We start from the raw sequence: 15,282 nt of genomic DNA on the forward strand, positions 1-15,282 counted from the left end.
CTAATATGCCACAGAGTACTCAAGAACTAGACTGACAACTAACTTCCCTCTCGCTCTGCTTCTCAACAAACTCTGCCAAAGCCGAAAGTATGTCAAATATTAAATTCCCCTCTGGTAAATAGTTTTTCTCTGTTACTGCACACCTCATTAGAACGCAGTGTAACTTATCCATAACACACGTCTTACATCGTCCTATCACTGCTTCATTGGATAACGTGAACTACCAAAAGTGGTGCGAATATGCCTTGCTTCCTAAAAAATCTGTGTATCCAGCCATTTATGCGAAGGATAATGTGGCAGTAAAATCTTGGCTGAGATTTAGAATTGTATGCAGGCACACATCGTTTCAGACTTGAATGCGCTCTTAAGTCTAGGGTCTGATGCAAGACATTTAATTAGCCAAACGTGTTGTGTGTCATCGATTGTAAATGTTATAAGGATTCTGTGACATTTAGGATAGGCACTTTGCTTGAAAAGTAATCTGAAATAAGTCCCTTCCACATTAGGATACTGGATATTGGTTCTCATCACTCCCCATGACTTTATCCGTTACAGATTTATAACTGAGGCAGCTTACGCTCCTCGCCTAATCTTATGCATGTGTTTAACTTGCACACGAAAGGAAAAAGGTCATCAGACATAATACTTTTGAGTGTCGGCCGGATTGTTCGTTAGCGCCTGGTTGGAAATGCTGGTGAACGCCTACTGCGTTATGCAAACCGCAGAGCACAAAATTACCTGCCACCGGTACGTCGTAACGACCAGCTACCGTTTGACGTTTATACCTACAGTCCCACCACAGTTTTCTCAACGTTATCTCCCTGTTTCTCTCTTATCACAACAGTTTGACAAAATATGCTAATGAAGGGGTATGGAAAGAAAGTACCGCGAATTGCATTCCATATGCCATCTGCGGACTGTTATCTAAAAACAATGTTTCCAACGTGAGGTTTGTAGCGAATATTTGGCTACATTGTTACTGTAAATCTGGGTGATTTTTTGGCACTCATCTTTATTTTAATCTGTGGGACAGATTATGATAAATGTCCTACGCACATTTATCCAGTCGTGACCATTGTCCAGAGTTAAATGTTACAAGTCTCTCCATCAAATCCTATCAGTAAAGCAGAAGTATTAAATCTTCAAATTCAACGCACAGAGCAATGCGGGACTGTGGTCAAGACATTGGACTACTATTCGCGACGGCGCCATCCGGTAACAAAAATTTGTCCTTGATTTCACTTAATCATTTCAACCGAATACCGGAATTATTACTTCGTGAAAGTTGTGGCCTATTTGGCTACTCAACATTCTCCAACTGACAAGAGCTTTAGCACTTTCTGCTTCGTGTATTGATTGAAAGGTGAAAGAAACAAAGGAAATGAACTGAAATCTACTTTCAGTTTAAGGACAGCTTAGACTGACTCTTCGCTTCGCGTTTTCAGACTGTGTAGGTGGCGTACTCCCTCCCATTCACCTACCGTCATTACTGACGCGCTTATTTGTTTCTCTCCACAGGTTCTGCTTGCAGACTCGTCGTGGAGGACTCGTGAAAGTCTACGACAGCGTGCTGATGCCGGGGGTAAGTACGTCGCCAATAGAACAGAGCAAGAAAATATACACTAGTGTAGCTGTACGTGGCGGTACTGGTCGATTCTTGTGAAATTTTACACTGATAGTTTTAGTAACAGCGTTCATTCTGCAGGGAGAATAACTTCTCCCAGATAACTGCTTCAGTAAATTTTGAATATTGCAGCGCATTAAAGTAAGGTTGCGAAAAATGGTACAGCAGTTGTTTTGTACAGGTGCAAACTTGGATCGTTTGTAACTGAATGAAAAATACACTGCTTCTCAATTGTTACCAACGAATTTCGGTTTGTCGTACTGTATCCACTGTAGCTCAAGAAAACACACAACTTTAGTCATCGTGACAATAGAAAGTCAGTGCCTGACTGGGATTCGAACCCAGTGCAAGCACTCGTCTTAACCGAGTAGGCGATGAGCACGCCTGCAGGATCGAATCACACTTTCGACGCCAATGATGTTCCCTCCAATTACTTTCTCGTAGTGTCCACGAGAATATTAACGCTGCGGTAACGAATAAGGGGCTAGGTTGTACCACAGCTCCAGGTGTGGCAATATTATGGGAACATTTAAATTTAAAAAAGGTGTATAGAACCCGTAGTTACTCCCAAAAGCCTCAAATCGTTGTCAGCGAACCAATCTATGCCTCTGCAGCTAAGGCAGACACACCGTCATCCAAAAATCAGGTGTCCCTTATACACAGCCAATTTGATTTACATGTGGAGTACCACAAACGTTGCACACAAAATATTTAGCACTACAGAGGGTGAACGAAAATGTGGAAAAATCAGAAACACAGCGCATTACCACCCCAGTACGGTGCAGGAAAATCGTAGACGTTCAAAACAGCTTCCAGGAATGGGTAACCACAAGTTTTCATGGAAACTTTAGGCCATCATTCCTGCAAAATAGTGGCGAGTTAAGGTAACAGTGATGGAGGTGGACAGCCATCACACACCGTTCTCTCCTAAATGGACCGCAAAGGTTCGGTAATATTGAGATCTGGTGACTATAGTGGCCGACCAAGATGCGACAATTCATCCTCGTGCTCGCAAAACCAGTCGTGGATGATGTGAACTGTGTAAACAAGGATCCCGTGGTCTTGGAACACAGCATCACTATCGGGGGACAAACATTGTTCCATGGTGTGAACCTGGTTAATCAAAACGGTCATATAATGCTTGGCAGTAACACGGTCTTGAAATGTTTTAAGAGATACAAAGCTGATGAAAGAGTTAAACTTTTAGTTTAATGTTTCCAAAACATACGCGAAGCACCCATGGAGCCCATGGAATATCCGGATATGGCTGCGGTGGTAATCACCGAACCCATGCCATGTTTCATTCTTGGGACGCAAACTGGACCAGAAGTTGAAACAGTGAGAAACAAGACTCATCCGACCAAATGATTTTCTGCCATTGCTCCACAGCCCAGGTTTTATGGCTTCGGCACAAAGTTTTCCTGTTACTGACATTTGCATCACTAATGATTGGTTTCGGAAGACCAGCTCGCCGTGCAGTTGCTTGCACATGGCACTCCCATCGCCTTGGTGCTAATAGGATTCGCAAGTGCGACATTCAGTTCTGCAGTGACTTTTGCAGTCGCCGTCCTCTTACTTTTCGTCAAAATCCTCTTCAGTTACAGTCCGTCACGATCATTTCGTCCGCGTCGTGATTTAGAGGATGATGTTTTTCCGCTTTACCTGTATACGGTATACATCTTCGGCTCCCTTGGTTACGAAAGCACCCACCGTAGGAGCACTAAGAAGCTGCCGACGTTCGAATTTAGTTAGAGCACGAACAACTACACAGAACACCGTTTCGTCCACAACTTATGCTTGCGATGTATTGAGAACATTGCCCAGGTGCCTTTCGAGGTCAAATAAACTGAAGCGCCAAAGAATATATCTATATAATACAAGTGTCTGACGCAGTTGTTAGGTAGGTTACTGCTGCTACAACGGCAGGGTATGAAGATTTAAGTGAGTCTGAACGTGGTGCTCGAGCGTTCTTCGTGCCAGCGCTTGTTGTTACGCCGGAACAGGAAAAAAAATCGATAATATTCGTGTAATGTACGAGGGTCATTGAATAATTAAAGGCACAAATTTGTCTGGAGAAAAAAGCATTTATTGCTACAAAACACTACTTTTTCTACTTTTCAACATAATCCTCTTGAACGTGTACGCACCTGTTTCAACGGGCTACAAGCGTTTTTATTCTGGCTGCAAAAAACTCTTTATCTTGATGTTTGAACCAATTTCCCACAAACTTTTCCACATCCTCGCTATCCTGGAACCTCTTCCCACATAATGCCTCCTCCTTCAGTGCACCAAACAAATGGAAATCACTAGACGCTAAATCAGGACTGTAAGGGGGATGAGGCAGTACTACAGCCGATTTTGGCGATGGTTTCACGGGTTAGTTGAGCAATATGAGGATGTGCGTCGTCTTGCTGGAGAATCACACTTATCCTCTGAGATCCACGACGTATCTCTCTCGTGGCTGGCTTCAGCTTGTTTAAAAGCAAATCCGAGTACTACTGGCTGTTCATTGTACGCTGATCTTCGTGATAATAACAAAAAAACTCGACCTTCAGCATCCCAAAACACCGTCATGATGACTTTTCCTGCTGATGCTTGGGTTTTAAATTTTTTCTTGACAGGTATGTTGGTGTGCTTCCACTCCATGCCTTGTCTTTTTGATTCTGGCTCATAATAGTGAATCGAAGTTTCATCACGAGTTAAAATTTTGTTGAGGAAGTGCTCACCTTCTCTTTCATGACGTTCCTTTAGCTCTGTGCACACACTCTACCTTGTTTCCTCACACACTCTACCTTGTTTCCTTGTGTAGCCGCGTCAACTCCTTTGGGACCCATCTTGCACGTGTTTTGTGATACTTCAGCTAGTTACAGATAATGTTATGAACTGTACTAGCACTAACTTGAACCTTATCCACTATGACTTGTACGTTCACACAGCGGTCGGCACGAATAATGTCATCAATTCGACTTTTAAGTGAGGGAGTTGAACTGCAACAGGTCGGCCAGAACGATGTTCGTCAGTCAATGAGTCGTGACCGTTTTTGAATTGCTCTACCCACTTGTAAAAATTTGCAGGATTCATAAAACCTTCACCGTACACTTTAGACACTCTACAGTATATATTCACTGGTTTCTTGCCTACAGCAAGTGTGTTGTGTTGTTGTGGTCTTTAGTCCCGAGACTGGTTTGATGCAGCTCTCCATGCTACTCTGTCCTGTGCAATCTTCTTCATCTCCCAGTACCTACTGCAGCAGCCGGCCGCGGTCGTCGTGCAGTTCTAGCGCTGCAGTCCTGAACCGCGGGACTGCTACGGTCGCAGGTTCGAATCCTGCCTCGGGCATGGATGTGTGTGATGTCCTTAGGTTAGTTAGGTTTAAGTCGTTCTAAGTTCTAGGGGACTGATCACCTAAGATGTTAAGTCCCGTAGTGCTCAGAGCCATTTGAACTGACCTACTGCAGCCTACATCCTTCTGAATCTGTTTAGCGTATTCATCTCTTGGTCTCCCTCTACGATTTTTACCCTCCACGCTGCCCTCCAGTACTAAATTGGTGATACCTTGATTCCTCAGAACATGTCCTACCAACCGATCCCTTCTTCTAGTCAAGTCGTGCCACAAACTCCTCTTCTCCTCAATGCTATTCAATACTTCCTCATTAGTTACGTGGTCTACCCATCTAATCTTCAGCATTCTTCTGTAGCACCACATTTCGAAAGCTTCTATTCTCTTCTTGTCCAAACTATTTATTGACCATGTTTCACTTCCATACATGGCTACACTCCATACAAAGACTTTCAGAAACGACTTCCTTACACATAAATTTATACTCGATGTTAACAAATTTCTCTTCTTCAGAAACGCTTTCCTTGCCATTGCCAGTCTACATTTTATATCCTCTCTACTTCGACCATCATTAGTTAGTTTGCTCCCCAAATAGCAAAACTCCTACACTTCTTTAAGTGTCTCATTTCCTAATCTAATTCCCTCAGCATCATCCGATTTAATTCGACTACATTCCATTATCCTCGTTTTGTTATTGTTGATGTTCATCTTATATCCTCCTTTCAAGACACTGTCCATTCCGTTCAACTGCTCTTCCAAGTACTTTGCTGTCTCTGACAGAATTACAATGTCATCGGCGAACCTCAAAGCTCTTCTCCATGGATTTTAATACCTACTCCGAATTTTTCTTTTGTTTCCTTTACTGCTTGCTCAATATACAGATTGAATAACATCGGGGAGAGGCTACAACCGTGTCTTACTCTCTTCCCAATCACTGCTTGCCTACAGCAAGTAAAAAACGAATAACAGAACGTTGTTCAACTAACGTGGACGTTTCAAGCGGACTCGCCATCTTGAAATGTATTTTTGAGGTTATAAACAAAACAATGTTGGTACATTAGCTGATTAGCGCTCATCCCAGTGATGCCAACTTAAATCCATGAAAGTACCGAAGCAGCCAAACTAAACATTTTTTCCCCAGACCAATTTGTCTCTCTAATTATTGAATGACCATTGTACTATCTGCTATCCCCTTTAAAATGGCTGCAGAGCATTTGTGTAGATGTAGACTGGTGTTCTGTACGGTAAGAGACAGGGTCGGACGACAGTGTTAAGGGCAGCTGTGTGTCGTGTTGCAGTCGCAGTACAAGAGCCTGCTGGTGTCGGAGCGCACGACGGCGGACGAGCTGCTGCAGATGCTGCTCAACTGCTGCGGCTCGCAGGAGCGGGTCGAGCAGTTCTCGCTGTACGAGTCGTCGCGCGCCCAGGAGTACCAGCGCAAGCTGCACCCCGACGACTGCCCGCTGCGCGTGCAGCAGTGCTGGCCCCTCGACGGCGACCTCCACTTCATCGTGCGTCGCAACGCCGAGTTCAGGCCGGCGCCGCAGTCCGCTCCCACCTCGCGCAAGGTGAGTCGTGCCTCTACCACTGACAGGGGTGTAACTAGGGTACGGCAGCGAGGCCGCTTGTCTGGGCATTCTTACCCTGGATGCACAGTATTGTGACAGGCAAAAAATATGAAGGAGAACGAAAGAACTGGAAAGAGCGAGGGAGAAGTAGGAGGTGAGTAGAAGAGGGAGAAGGAAGAGAAAAAGGAGACTGTATTGGAAGGCCGCGAAGTGGGAAGTGGGGATAGGGGAGATGTACAAAAAATACTAATAATGAGGAGACTGGGACTCGACTGTGTTGAGCAAGTTTCCCTGGTAAGGAGACACGCTTTTGTCGGTTTTGGATACTAGACTGAGCTACTCTCACATGAGCGCTATCGTGCTGCTTCCTGGGCTCGGGTAGGCGCGCCAGCCCCACATCGAAGGCCGGTGTGCCGGCCAGCCTGGATGTGGTTTTTAGGTGGTTTTCCACATCCCGCTAGCTGAATACCGGGCTGGTCCCCACGTTCCGCCTTCGTTTCATGCGTCGCAGACATATGACACACGTCCGCACTATCTCCCGATTTACACTAGACGCAGACAGTTGGGGTACACTGACTCCATCCTGGGGGGTACGGGGTGGCGGCAGGAAGGGCATCTGGCCATTCCTAAATCTAACCTTGCCAAATCCGCTGTAACCACACCGACCCTGCGATCGCTGCGGGACTATGGCGTAAGCGAAAGAAAGAAAGACAATGAGCTACTCTCATATGCCAAATGAGCCACGCAACGTAAGTTTAGAAGAGTGTTCACTGAGAAGTGCACACTCCTGCAAAAAAAAAAAAAAAAAAAAAAAAAAAAAAGTGCAACTTTTTAGAGGTTTCCAGTTCACTCAAGACTTGTTGTTGCAACAATGGAGCACATGAAATAATTACATTTAAGGATGAACAGCACAAACGGTTCTGAACTACCAAGTGTCCACTCAGGCTGAAACACCCATATTCATATGTGATGTAAACACTAAAACACTAATACGACCTATTCTTGAGTACTGCTCGAGCGTTTGGGATCCCTATCAGGTCGGATTGAGGGAGGACATAGAAGCAATTCAGAGGCGGGCTACTAGATTTGTTACTGGTAGCTTTGATCATCACGCCAGTGTTATGGAAATGCTCCAGGAACTCTGGTGGGAGTCTCTGGAGGAAAGGAGGCGTTCTATTCGTGAATCGCTACTGAGAAAATTTAGAGAATCAGCATTTGAGGCTGACTGCAGTACAATTTTACTGCTTTACTGCCGCCAACTTACATTTTGCGGAAAGACCACAAAGATAAGATAAGAGAGATTAGGGCTCGTACAGAGGCATATACGCAGTCATTTTTCCCTCATTCTGTTTGGGAGTGGAACAGGGAGAGAAGATGCTAGTTGTGGCACGAGGTACCCTCCGCCACGCACCGTATGGTGGATTGTGGAGTATGTATGTAGATGTAGATGTAGATGTAGATGATGTAGCCTCCAATTGCAGCGGCAATTCAGGTGCTAACTATGGCATCCAGGTGGCACAGGTGGCAATTATTGTCCTGGGATACGTTACGCCATTCAAGGGATCACCAATTTACTATTGGAGGGCAGCGCAGTGGGTAAAAATCGTAGAGGGAGACCAAGAGATGAATACACTAAACAGAATCAGAAGGATGTAGGCTGCAGTAGGTACTGGGAGATGAAGAAGCTTGCACAGGATAGAGTAGCATGGAGAGCTGCATCAAACCAGTCTCTAGACAACACAACAACAACAACACATTATGTCATACCTGCTCGAGTTGTTCACGTAGTTCTCTAAGATTTGTTGGTTTACAAGTCGCACGAGTCACTTCTTGTCCCATTACATCCCACATGTGCTCGATTGGAGACTAATCTGTAGGTCGTGCTTGCCGGGGAAGTTGTCGTGCATGTTGCAGAGCACACTGTGTTTCTCAGGCAGAGTGTAGGGGAGTATTATCCTGTCGGAACAGTACATCATTCTCCTGTTGCAAGAATGGCAAAAGAAAGGGGCTAAAAACGTTCTACACATACCAAATGCTTGTTAGGGTCCCCTCCAGAAACAACAAAGGTGAACGAGAGTTGTAGTTATAATTCCCCATACCAAGAGGCCTGGGGCGGGGCTAGTCTGTTTTGGGGAATGCGGTCTATGAGAAAGCACTCACTAGGTCTATGTTGTACACTGAAGAGATCATCAATTGTGTGCAGCCAGAATATGCTTTCACTGCTGAAGTCCATCGTGCGCCATTCCATCTTTCAAATGATCCTCTGATGGTGCCAGCTGAGTCGTGCACATCGATGCTGTGGCATGAGTGGAAGACAGGTTAGAGGTGTGCGTGCCTGTAGTCTCACTGTTAATAATCAGTTCACAACAGTTTGTGTTGATTCATCTGTGCTTACAAGCCACCATATCTGCGCTGTGGTATCTGTACGATTTGCTACTGCTGTCTCTACAATATGATGATCCGGGTGAGTGTCTGTGCTATGTTAACATCTAGAGCTTCATCTGCAGCTGTGAGAACGTTCACATGACCACTAATACCAGCAATGTTGCACAACTGATGCAGCACACCCAACTTTTGTAGTAATCTTCCGAAAAGACCATCCCGCCATATGGAAGGCGCAATTTGGTCCCTTACAAATTCGTTCTCCTGGTTGTAGGAAGCATGAGTGTCTCTCTGTGGCATGGTTGGTCGCTTGCTTCACATGCTTGTACCATACTGAGCCTTCTGGCTGTGAGCATTTCCTATTAAAGGGTAGACAAAGATGGCGCTCTGGTAGCTAAGCCACTACACTGTCTGTTGGCGGACAACTTTGAAACCATTGTCAGTACCTCTACTTCCTCTCAGGTGGCAAATGCTGTCATAAGATAAAATCGACATTCCCTTTCGAGATAATACACATTTTTTCTAGCAGTGTATTTTTTTAAAGTTATGTTGGTCACCTTTGTCTGCAAAAATTATTTATTCATAATATCCACTACTGAAATTTCAGCTATGGGCCATCTTCCAGTTGAGCACTGTAAAACTGCAAAAACAGAGCATACATACAGAACATATGGCAATTATTTATTAATAAGCACTCATAAGACGCTTCAACATATGTCAAAACTCCAAAAAATATCTGTGCATCCAAGAGGTTAATATTAACACACAATATGATTTTAAATGAATCCTACTAATTCGTTTACAGAACAACACAAAATACTGTAATTTATTTAACACCTGTGTTGGGTTATATCTGCTGTCATTAGAATTATGATGTAACTGAACTAGATCCAAATGGAATTTTCACTAGTATATTAGTCTGCTTACTGACTCAAGGAGAAACATCAGTGTACATTATTGTAACACTTCCTTATAGCTTAAAACGTACACCAGACCATGATTCAACTTGGTACCTCTGCCTTCAACCACATTGATCTTACTGACTGCACTGTCCAAACATTACTCACAGTCTACCATATAGTTTCTGTTTACCAGCATTTGTCTCCTATAACACCAAAGTCTGTTACATAGCTATAGCATGAGCATGACTTACAGGTATCATTCTACTATAATGTAATTAAATTTTACATTTGTATTCTGTGTCTGATCCCAACACAGGGTAAACAAAATTTTCCAGTATGTAAATCAACCAAAATACAGTTCACAGACAATTGAAAAATAATCTGTTATTTCTGTTAGAAGCTCATGTGATGATATTATATTAAAACATAATAGTGCTAGAGGCATCATTCTTAAGATAAATAGCAAGCGAAAAACACCACATTACTCTTAACAGAGAGATTAACAATACAAAAACCCACTTGCAGAAAGCATAAAATAAACTTCAGTGCATTAGTGACTCTTCATAATAAAATTCCTTCATTTCAGTATTTGAAGCAATTAAAGATACACACTTTATTCACAGAAAACTAAGCACCAAAACAAACTACAATGAAGATGTTATTAGCGATATGGTTCCTTACAGCTTGTTAACATACAAAACATATTATTCTCATACTTGACTAGTTCAGAGGAATGACAGTTACTGCGTTTGAATAAGTGATCTGAAGGAAATAAACTACTTGGTTTCATCTGTATTATAGATGTTAGCATATAAAAAATCACATTCAGCTATTGCAGTATTGTATATTTGAGGGCAAATATGAGTAGTATTAAGATTAAGTTATATTGTGATCAATATCCATGATTCATATTTTGTTACAATGTATCAGTCATTATGAGCTGTATCTTTCTAACTGTCAGCTGAAAAATTTCTGCTTACAATTATATTTTACTAAACATTCAGTGTTTTTATTTCTGAGATTTGTGCTTCAAGATGATGTTCCTGCTCATCATTTTATCATACACCAAACATTCATGTGTTCCCATGAACCATAATTTAACTTTTTATATCATAGATAAACATTATTTTACAGAAAACCTGGACACCTGAGCTATCATCAATACCAAGCTCTTCCAGACAACTGCAGCAGCAATCTCAGCTGAATCTGACATCAGTTGAAAACTCCAAACATCACTCAAGTTCATCCTATTCAGACTATGAAAACTACTTTTACATCTGAAGACTGCAGTAATTCAGCACTGTACACGCACATCTTAAAATATGGTAGGTGAAGAAACATTTTCCAACAAATATTAAAACTAGGGAAAAGGCTCAGTATTCTTGCAGTATACAGTATGTACTGGCATTTTCTCTTTTGTTATCAGCTACAGACTAGTTATGCTCCATGACTGACTCAACATTTGCTTAGAAGCTGGTCTAATCAGTTTCAAATATGGCCATTAGCTGCCACAAAGGAGTGCTTTCATATTTCTTGACATTGTTTTCATGCCAGTTTCAATGATCTTTTTTGTATAGATTTTTATGTAGTTTTTCTTTCTTTTATAAGTATTTCTTTTGCAAATTACTAATGACAGGACCAGTTGTGAAAATTGGACAACAATTAATAAGTCCTTTCATCATTATACACTAAATGCCAAAAATTGTAAATAATTTCACAACAGCATTTAAATGTTGACACTATTAAAATTTTGGGCAAACAGTATTCAGGGAGTTAATAAAGTTCTACTTCCTTAAAAGGTAAACATAAGTCAGCACAAGATTATTAATTAATTTGACAGTTCTGAAGCTCAGGAATGAAATTGTGAATAAAATGGAAAAACAGGGGGGGGGGGGGGGAAAGGGAGGAGGGGGGGGGGCAGAAGGAATTATATAAGAACAGATAATGGCTAGAAAGATAAGTAGCCTAAATATACTACTGAAAATGCAATAAGAGACATAAAATTTGTTTGTTATATTATCACCACAAAACTTGGATAGCAAGTTTTAAATGTTAATTTTAAAATATACACAAGAATTATAACACTTCACTTGTACTGTAACATCACACATAAAGTTTATGTGGTTTGAGAATAATTGATACAGTAGCAAAAATGAAGAAGAGCAGTGAGCTGTGGTATGGAATACACTAGAGTAACGCAATATACTCAAGAGATAAGACATCTTGTTCATCATTAGCTGCACTTTGAAAATATTTATTTGCCACACTGGTATTTGTGTACATAGCCCATCCTCAGTGGCATCTACTGTGAATAGCTGCATTGAACAATGTGTTTGTCAAGTGTAAAATCTTTGTGGCAATTAAAAATTATGTGGGTCTCTGCAGTATACAGATTGTTGTGCGTATATGTTATAAGTGTATCTAAAAACGAAGATGATGTGACTTACCAAACAAAAGCGCTGGCAGGTCGATAGACACACAAACACAAACATACACACAAAATTCAAGCTTTCGCAACCAGCTGTTGCTTCATCAGGAAAGAGGGAAGGAGAGGGAAAGACGAAAGGATGTAGGTTTTAAGGGAGAGGGTAAGGAGTCATTCCAATCCCGGGAGCAGAAAGACTTACCTTAGGGGGAAAAAAGGACAGGTATACACTCGCACACATGCACATATCCATCTGCACATACACAGACACAAGCAGACATTTGTAAAGGCAAAGAGTTTGGGCAGAGATCCTCTATTATATTCATATGTTATAGGTGTTAGTTATAACATGTACGCACAATGATCTGTGGATTTGCTGTAAGATGTACACAGGGTGATTTGTGTGCTGCAGGAATGTACATCATTTTAAAACCACTATACAGATTTTACATGCCACTGATGATGGGCTATACACTTGGATACCAGTGTGGAAAAAAAAGAGAGAGAAAAAAACTTCTGAAGTGCAGTTCATGGTGTCCAATAGGGTGTTGGCAAAAATACTTTCCAAGTGCAGTTTATGGTGTACAACAGGGTGTCCTTTGTCAAATATAAACAAGCTGAGGAGCACTCATCTGACAAGGTTTTCACATTCAGGAGAGAATGAGCATGCAGAAATTTGCTATCAGTCAGGAGGGAAAAGTTAGCTGTAAATGTATCTCCTTAATCTCAAGCTTTTTCAATAGAAGAAAGGTAGAATTGGAGGTAGAGATCTGTATGAGGAAATTGTTACAGCAAAAATATGTAGTTATGAAATAAAAAATGTAAAGATAGAAGAAAGTAAAATGTAATTATAAGAAGCTGTAAATAAACATAGCTAAATGTCACCATTAGTTACAGGCGAATTAAAAGTAAAATTAGTAATAATGGGAAACTAAAACACTATTTCCATGTTTTTGTGAAGCTGTTAATCTTGTTGCAGTTTTTCTTCTCAATAATTTATGCAAATGTTATTAGTTTTTCATTTAATGTAATCTTGGACTTTTTTCTATTCAATAGGTCCATAGCTGACATCTCTTCACACGGAAACTAGGAACAACACTTCAAAAATCCCTTCAAGGAGAGCTGTATTCAGTTATAGCTGGAAGCATATGTTTGCCAATAAACAATAAAATAAGTACTGCATTTGATATTACCAGAAACTGGTGGTGATTTCCTGTGTTTTGTATCATATAGATTTATGAAGTCAAGTCCGCAGAAGTGATTGAGTATAATATATTACTTTCATGTATTATAATGTTATTTGTGGCATCTACCAAAGCTGTGTATCTTAGATGAATGCAGATTTATTGTTTTCAGTTTAAGAAGTGTGAATATTTTTGTTTTTATGTATATAATTTAATTTTATATCATTTAGACTCCAAAGATTATTTTATTAATGTAAAACAAGTTTTGATACAAATTTGATGTTCCCTAAATTAAAATAAAGTCTTTGATAGTTTGAATATGTATTACAATCAAACATAGCTAAAAGCAAATGTGGAAACATGTACTTCTCAACTATGTTCAGTGATGCAGTTATTTGTAATGTCATGTTAATACCCTATGTTGTAGAGAGAAAAGTGTACTATGTTATATAGAATTTCTCAATTACCATTGGAATGATCTCTGTTCATACAATAAAATCAATGTAGTGATGATTTATTAAAATATTGATCTGTCTATTGACGTGCTTAATGGTTTATACTTTGGCATATTATATCCTATAGTAATTTTTCAGACAATGAAATTACTTCTGTACATCCTAAAACAAAATGCCATACGGGATAAGTTTTAGTAGAAATACTTTATTTCTTGTGATAGATTTACATTGTGTAATGGCTGGTACATGTAATATGTTAAGCTTTGTGTATCTAGTTTAGAATTTGTAACTACAGAATTATGAGAACAAATTTCTTGCTTAATTATGAGAACATAAAAGGATCACACATCTATCTAAACTTTTTCCTGAATATGTATGTGTTTAACTCTCATACTCCTTATGACAGAAATCATTAAACATAGCATTCTTAATTTTATCTGTCAACTGGAAATTCTGAGAAACCTTTGCATGCTAAATTAGTAAACTTTGTAGTCAAGTGATTAATAAGAAACAAGTCAGGCTATAAATTTGGTTACCAAGTCAAAACTCATGCTCTTTACAGAACAGTTAATGAAGAATAAACTATTGTTAAAGAAATTGATTGTGATACTACTGTAAAGGAAACGAATACAAAATTTCTTCAGCTTGTTTATGTTTTTGTCTCCTTAGCTTATTAGACACAGCAGTGAAGATCCTCCTATTAAGGTCTAAAAACAACTTTTGAGTATTTATGATTTTTGCCTCAAGCAAATGATTACTTACTCATTTGATACTGTATTTTATAGAACTTTCTGTGGAAGGAATACTTAAGGGTATTTTTTGCCAGTATGTAAATTTCGGAAACAAACTTCACTGCTAGAACAAGGACTCAATAAAACAATAACTACAAGCAAGTAATAGCCAAGCATATGGCAAATATGAAAGATTGTGCTCACTGTCTCCCTGATGAAAGTGAATAAAATGTTATTGGTGATGTATTGAGTAAAAGAACGCTACACCATAAAACATAATTTATAACAGAGCATGAAGTGCATTTCACCAGGTGCTTTATGTGCTACAAGTGGCAACTGAATTTATAGTTTATACCAAAGATTTCATTTTTGTGTAATGTGTGTCTTACCAAAATAATCAATGTATGTATCTTTTTTGTAAAGACCTTTGTATATAATGAATCAATGAACTATATTAAAGAAACATTGAATAAAATGCTGAAATGCATACAAAAATAAGAAAAAATTGTTTATTTTTTGTTGATAACAGATTTGTCTGAATTTGTAGGATTAGATTTGACATGCCATGTATTGAGTACTTGCAACAATATTAACAAACATCATTACATCCCATGTAGTGAATGAAATGTCACTGTGAGTGATTAAGACACTGGACTCATATTCAGGAGAAC

At 40.1% G+C, this 15,282-nt stretch overlaps 1 protein-coding gene across 1 annotated transcript in view; it reads left to right on the plus strand.

Annotated features, from left to right (window-relative positions):
• Positions 1-15,069, plus strand: part of LOC124798203 — a 443,817-nt gene extending 428,748 nt beyond the window's left edge. The window contains exons 6-9 of the mRNA XM_047261505.1: positions 1,519-1,582; positions 6,263-6,532; positions 10,951-11,141; positions 13,298-15,069. Of these exons, the coding sequence (XP_047117461.1) occupies positions 1,519-1,582; positions 6,263-6,532; positions 10,951-11,097 (481 nt within the window). The 3' untranslated portion in view covers positions 11,098-11,141; positions 13,298-15,069. The remainder of the gene's footprint in view (positions 1-1,518; positions 1,583-6,262; positions 6,533-10,950; positions 11,142-13,297) is intronic.
• The last annotated feature ends 213 nt before the right edge of the window (positions 15,070-15,282 follow it).

This window comes from Schistocerca piceifrons, chromosome 5, assembly GCF_021461385.2.
Source record: "Schistocerca piceifrons isolate TAMUIC-IGC-003096 chromosome 5, iqSchPice1.1, whole genome shotgun sequence".
Classification (NCBI taxonomy): domain Eukaryota; kingdom Metazoa; phylum Arthropoda; class Insecta; order Orthoptera; family Acrididae; genus Schistocerca; species Schistocerca piceifrons.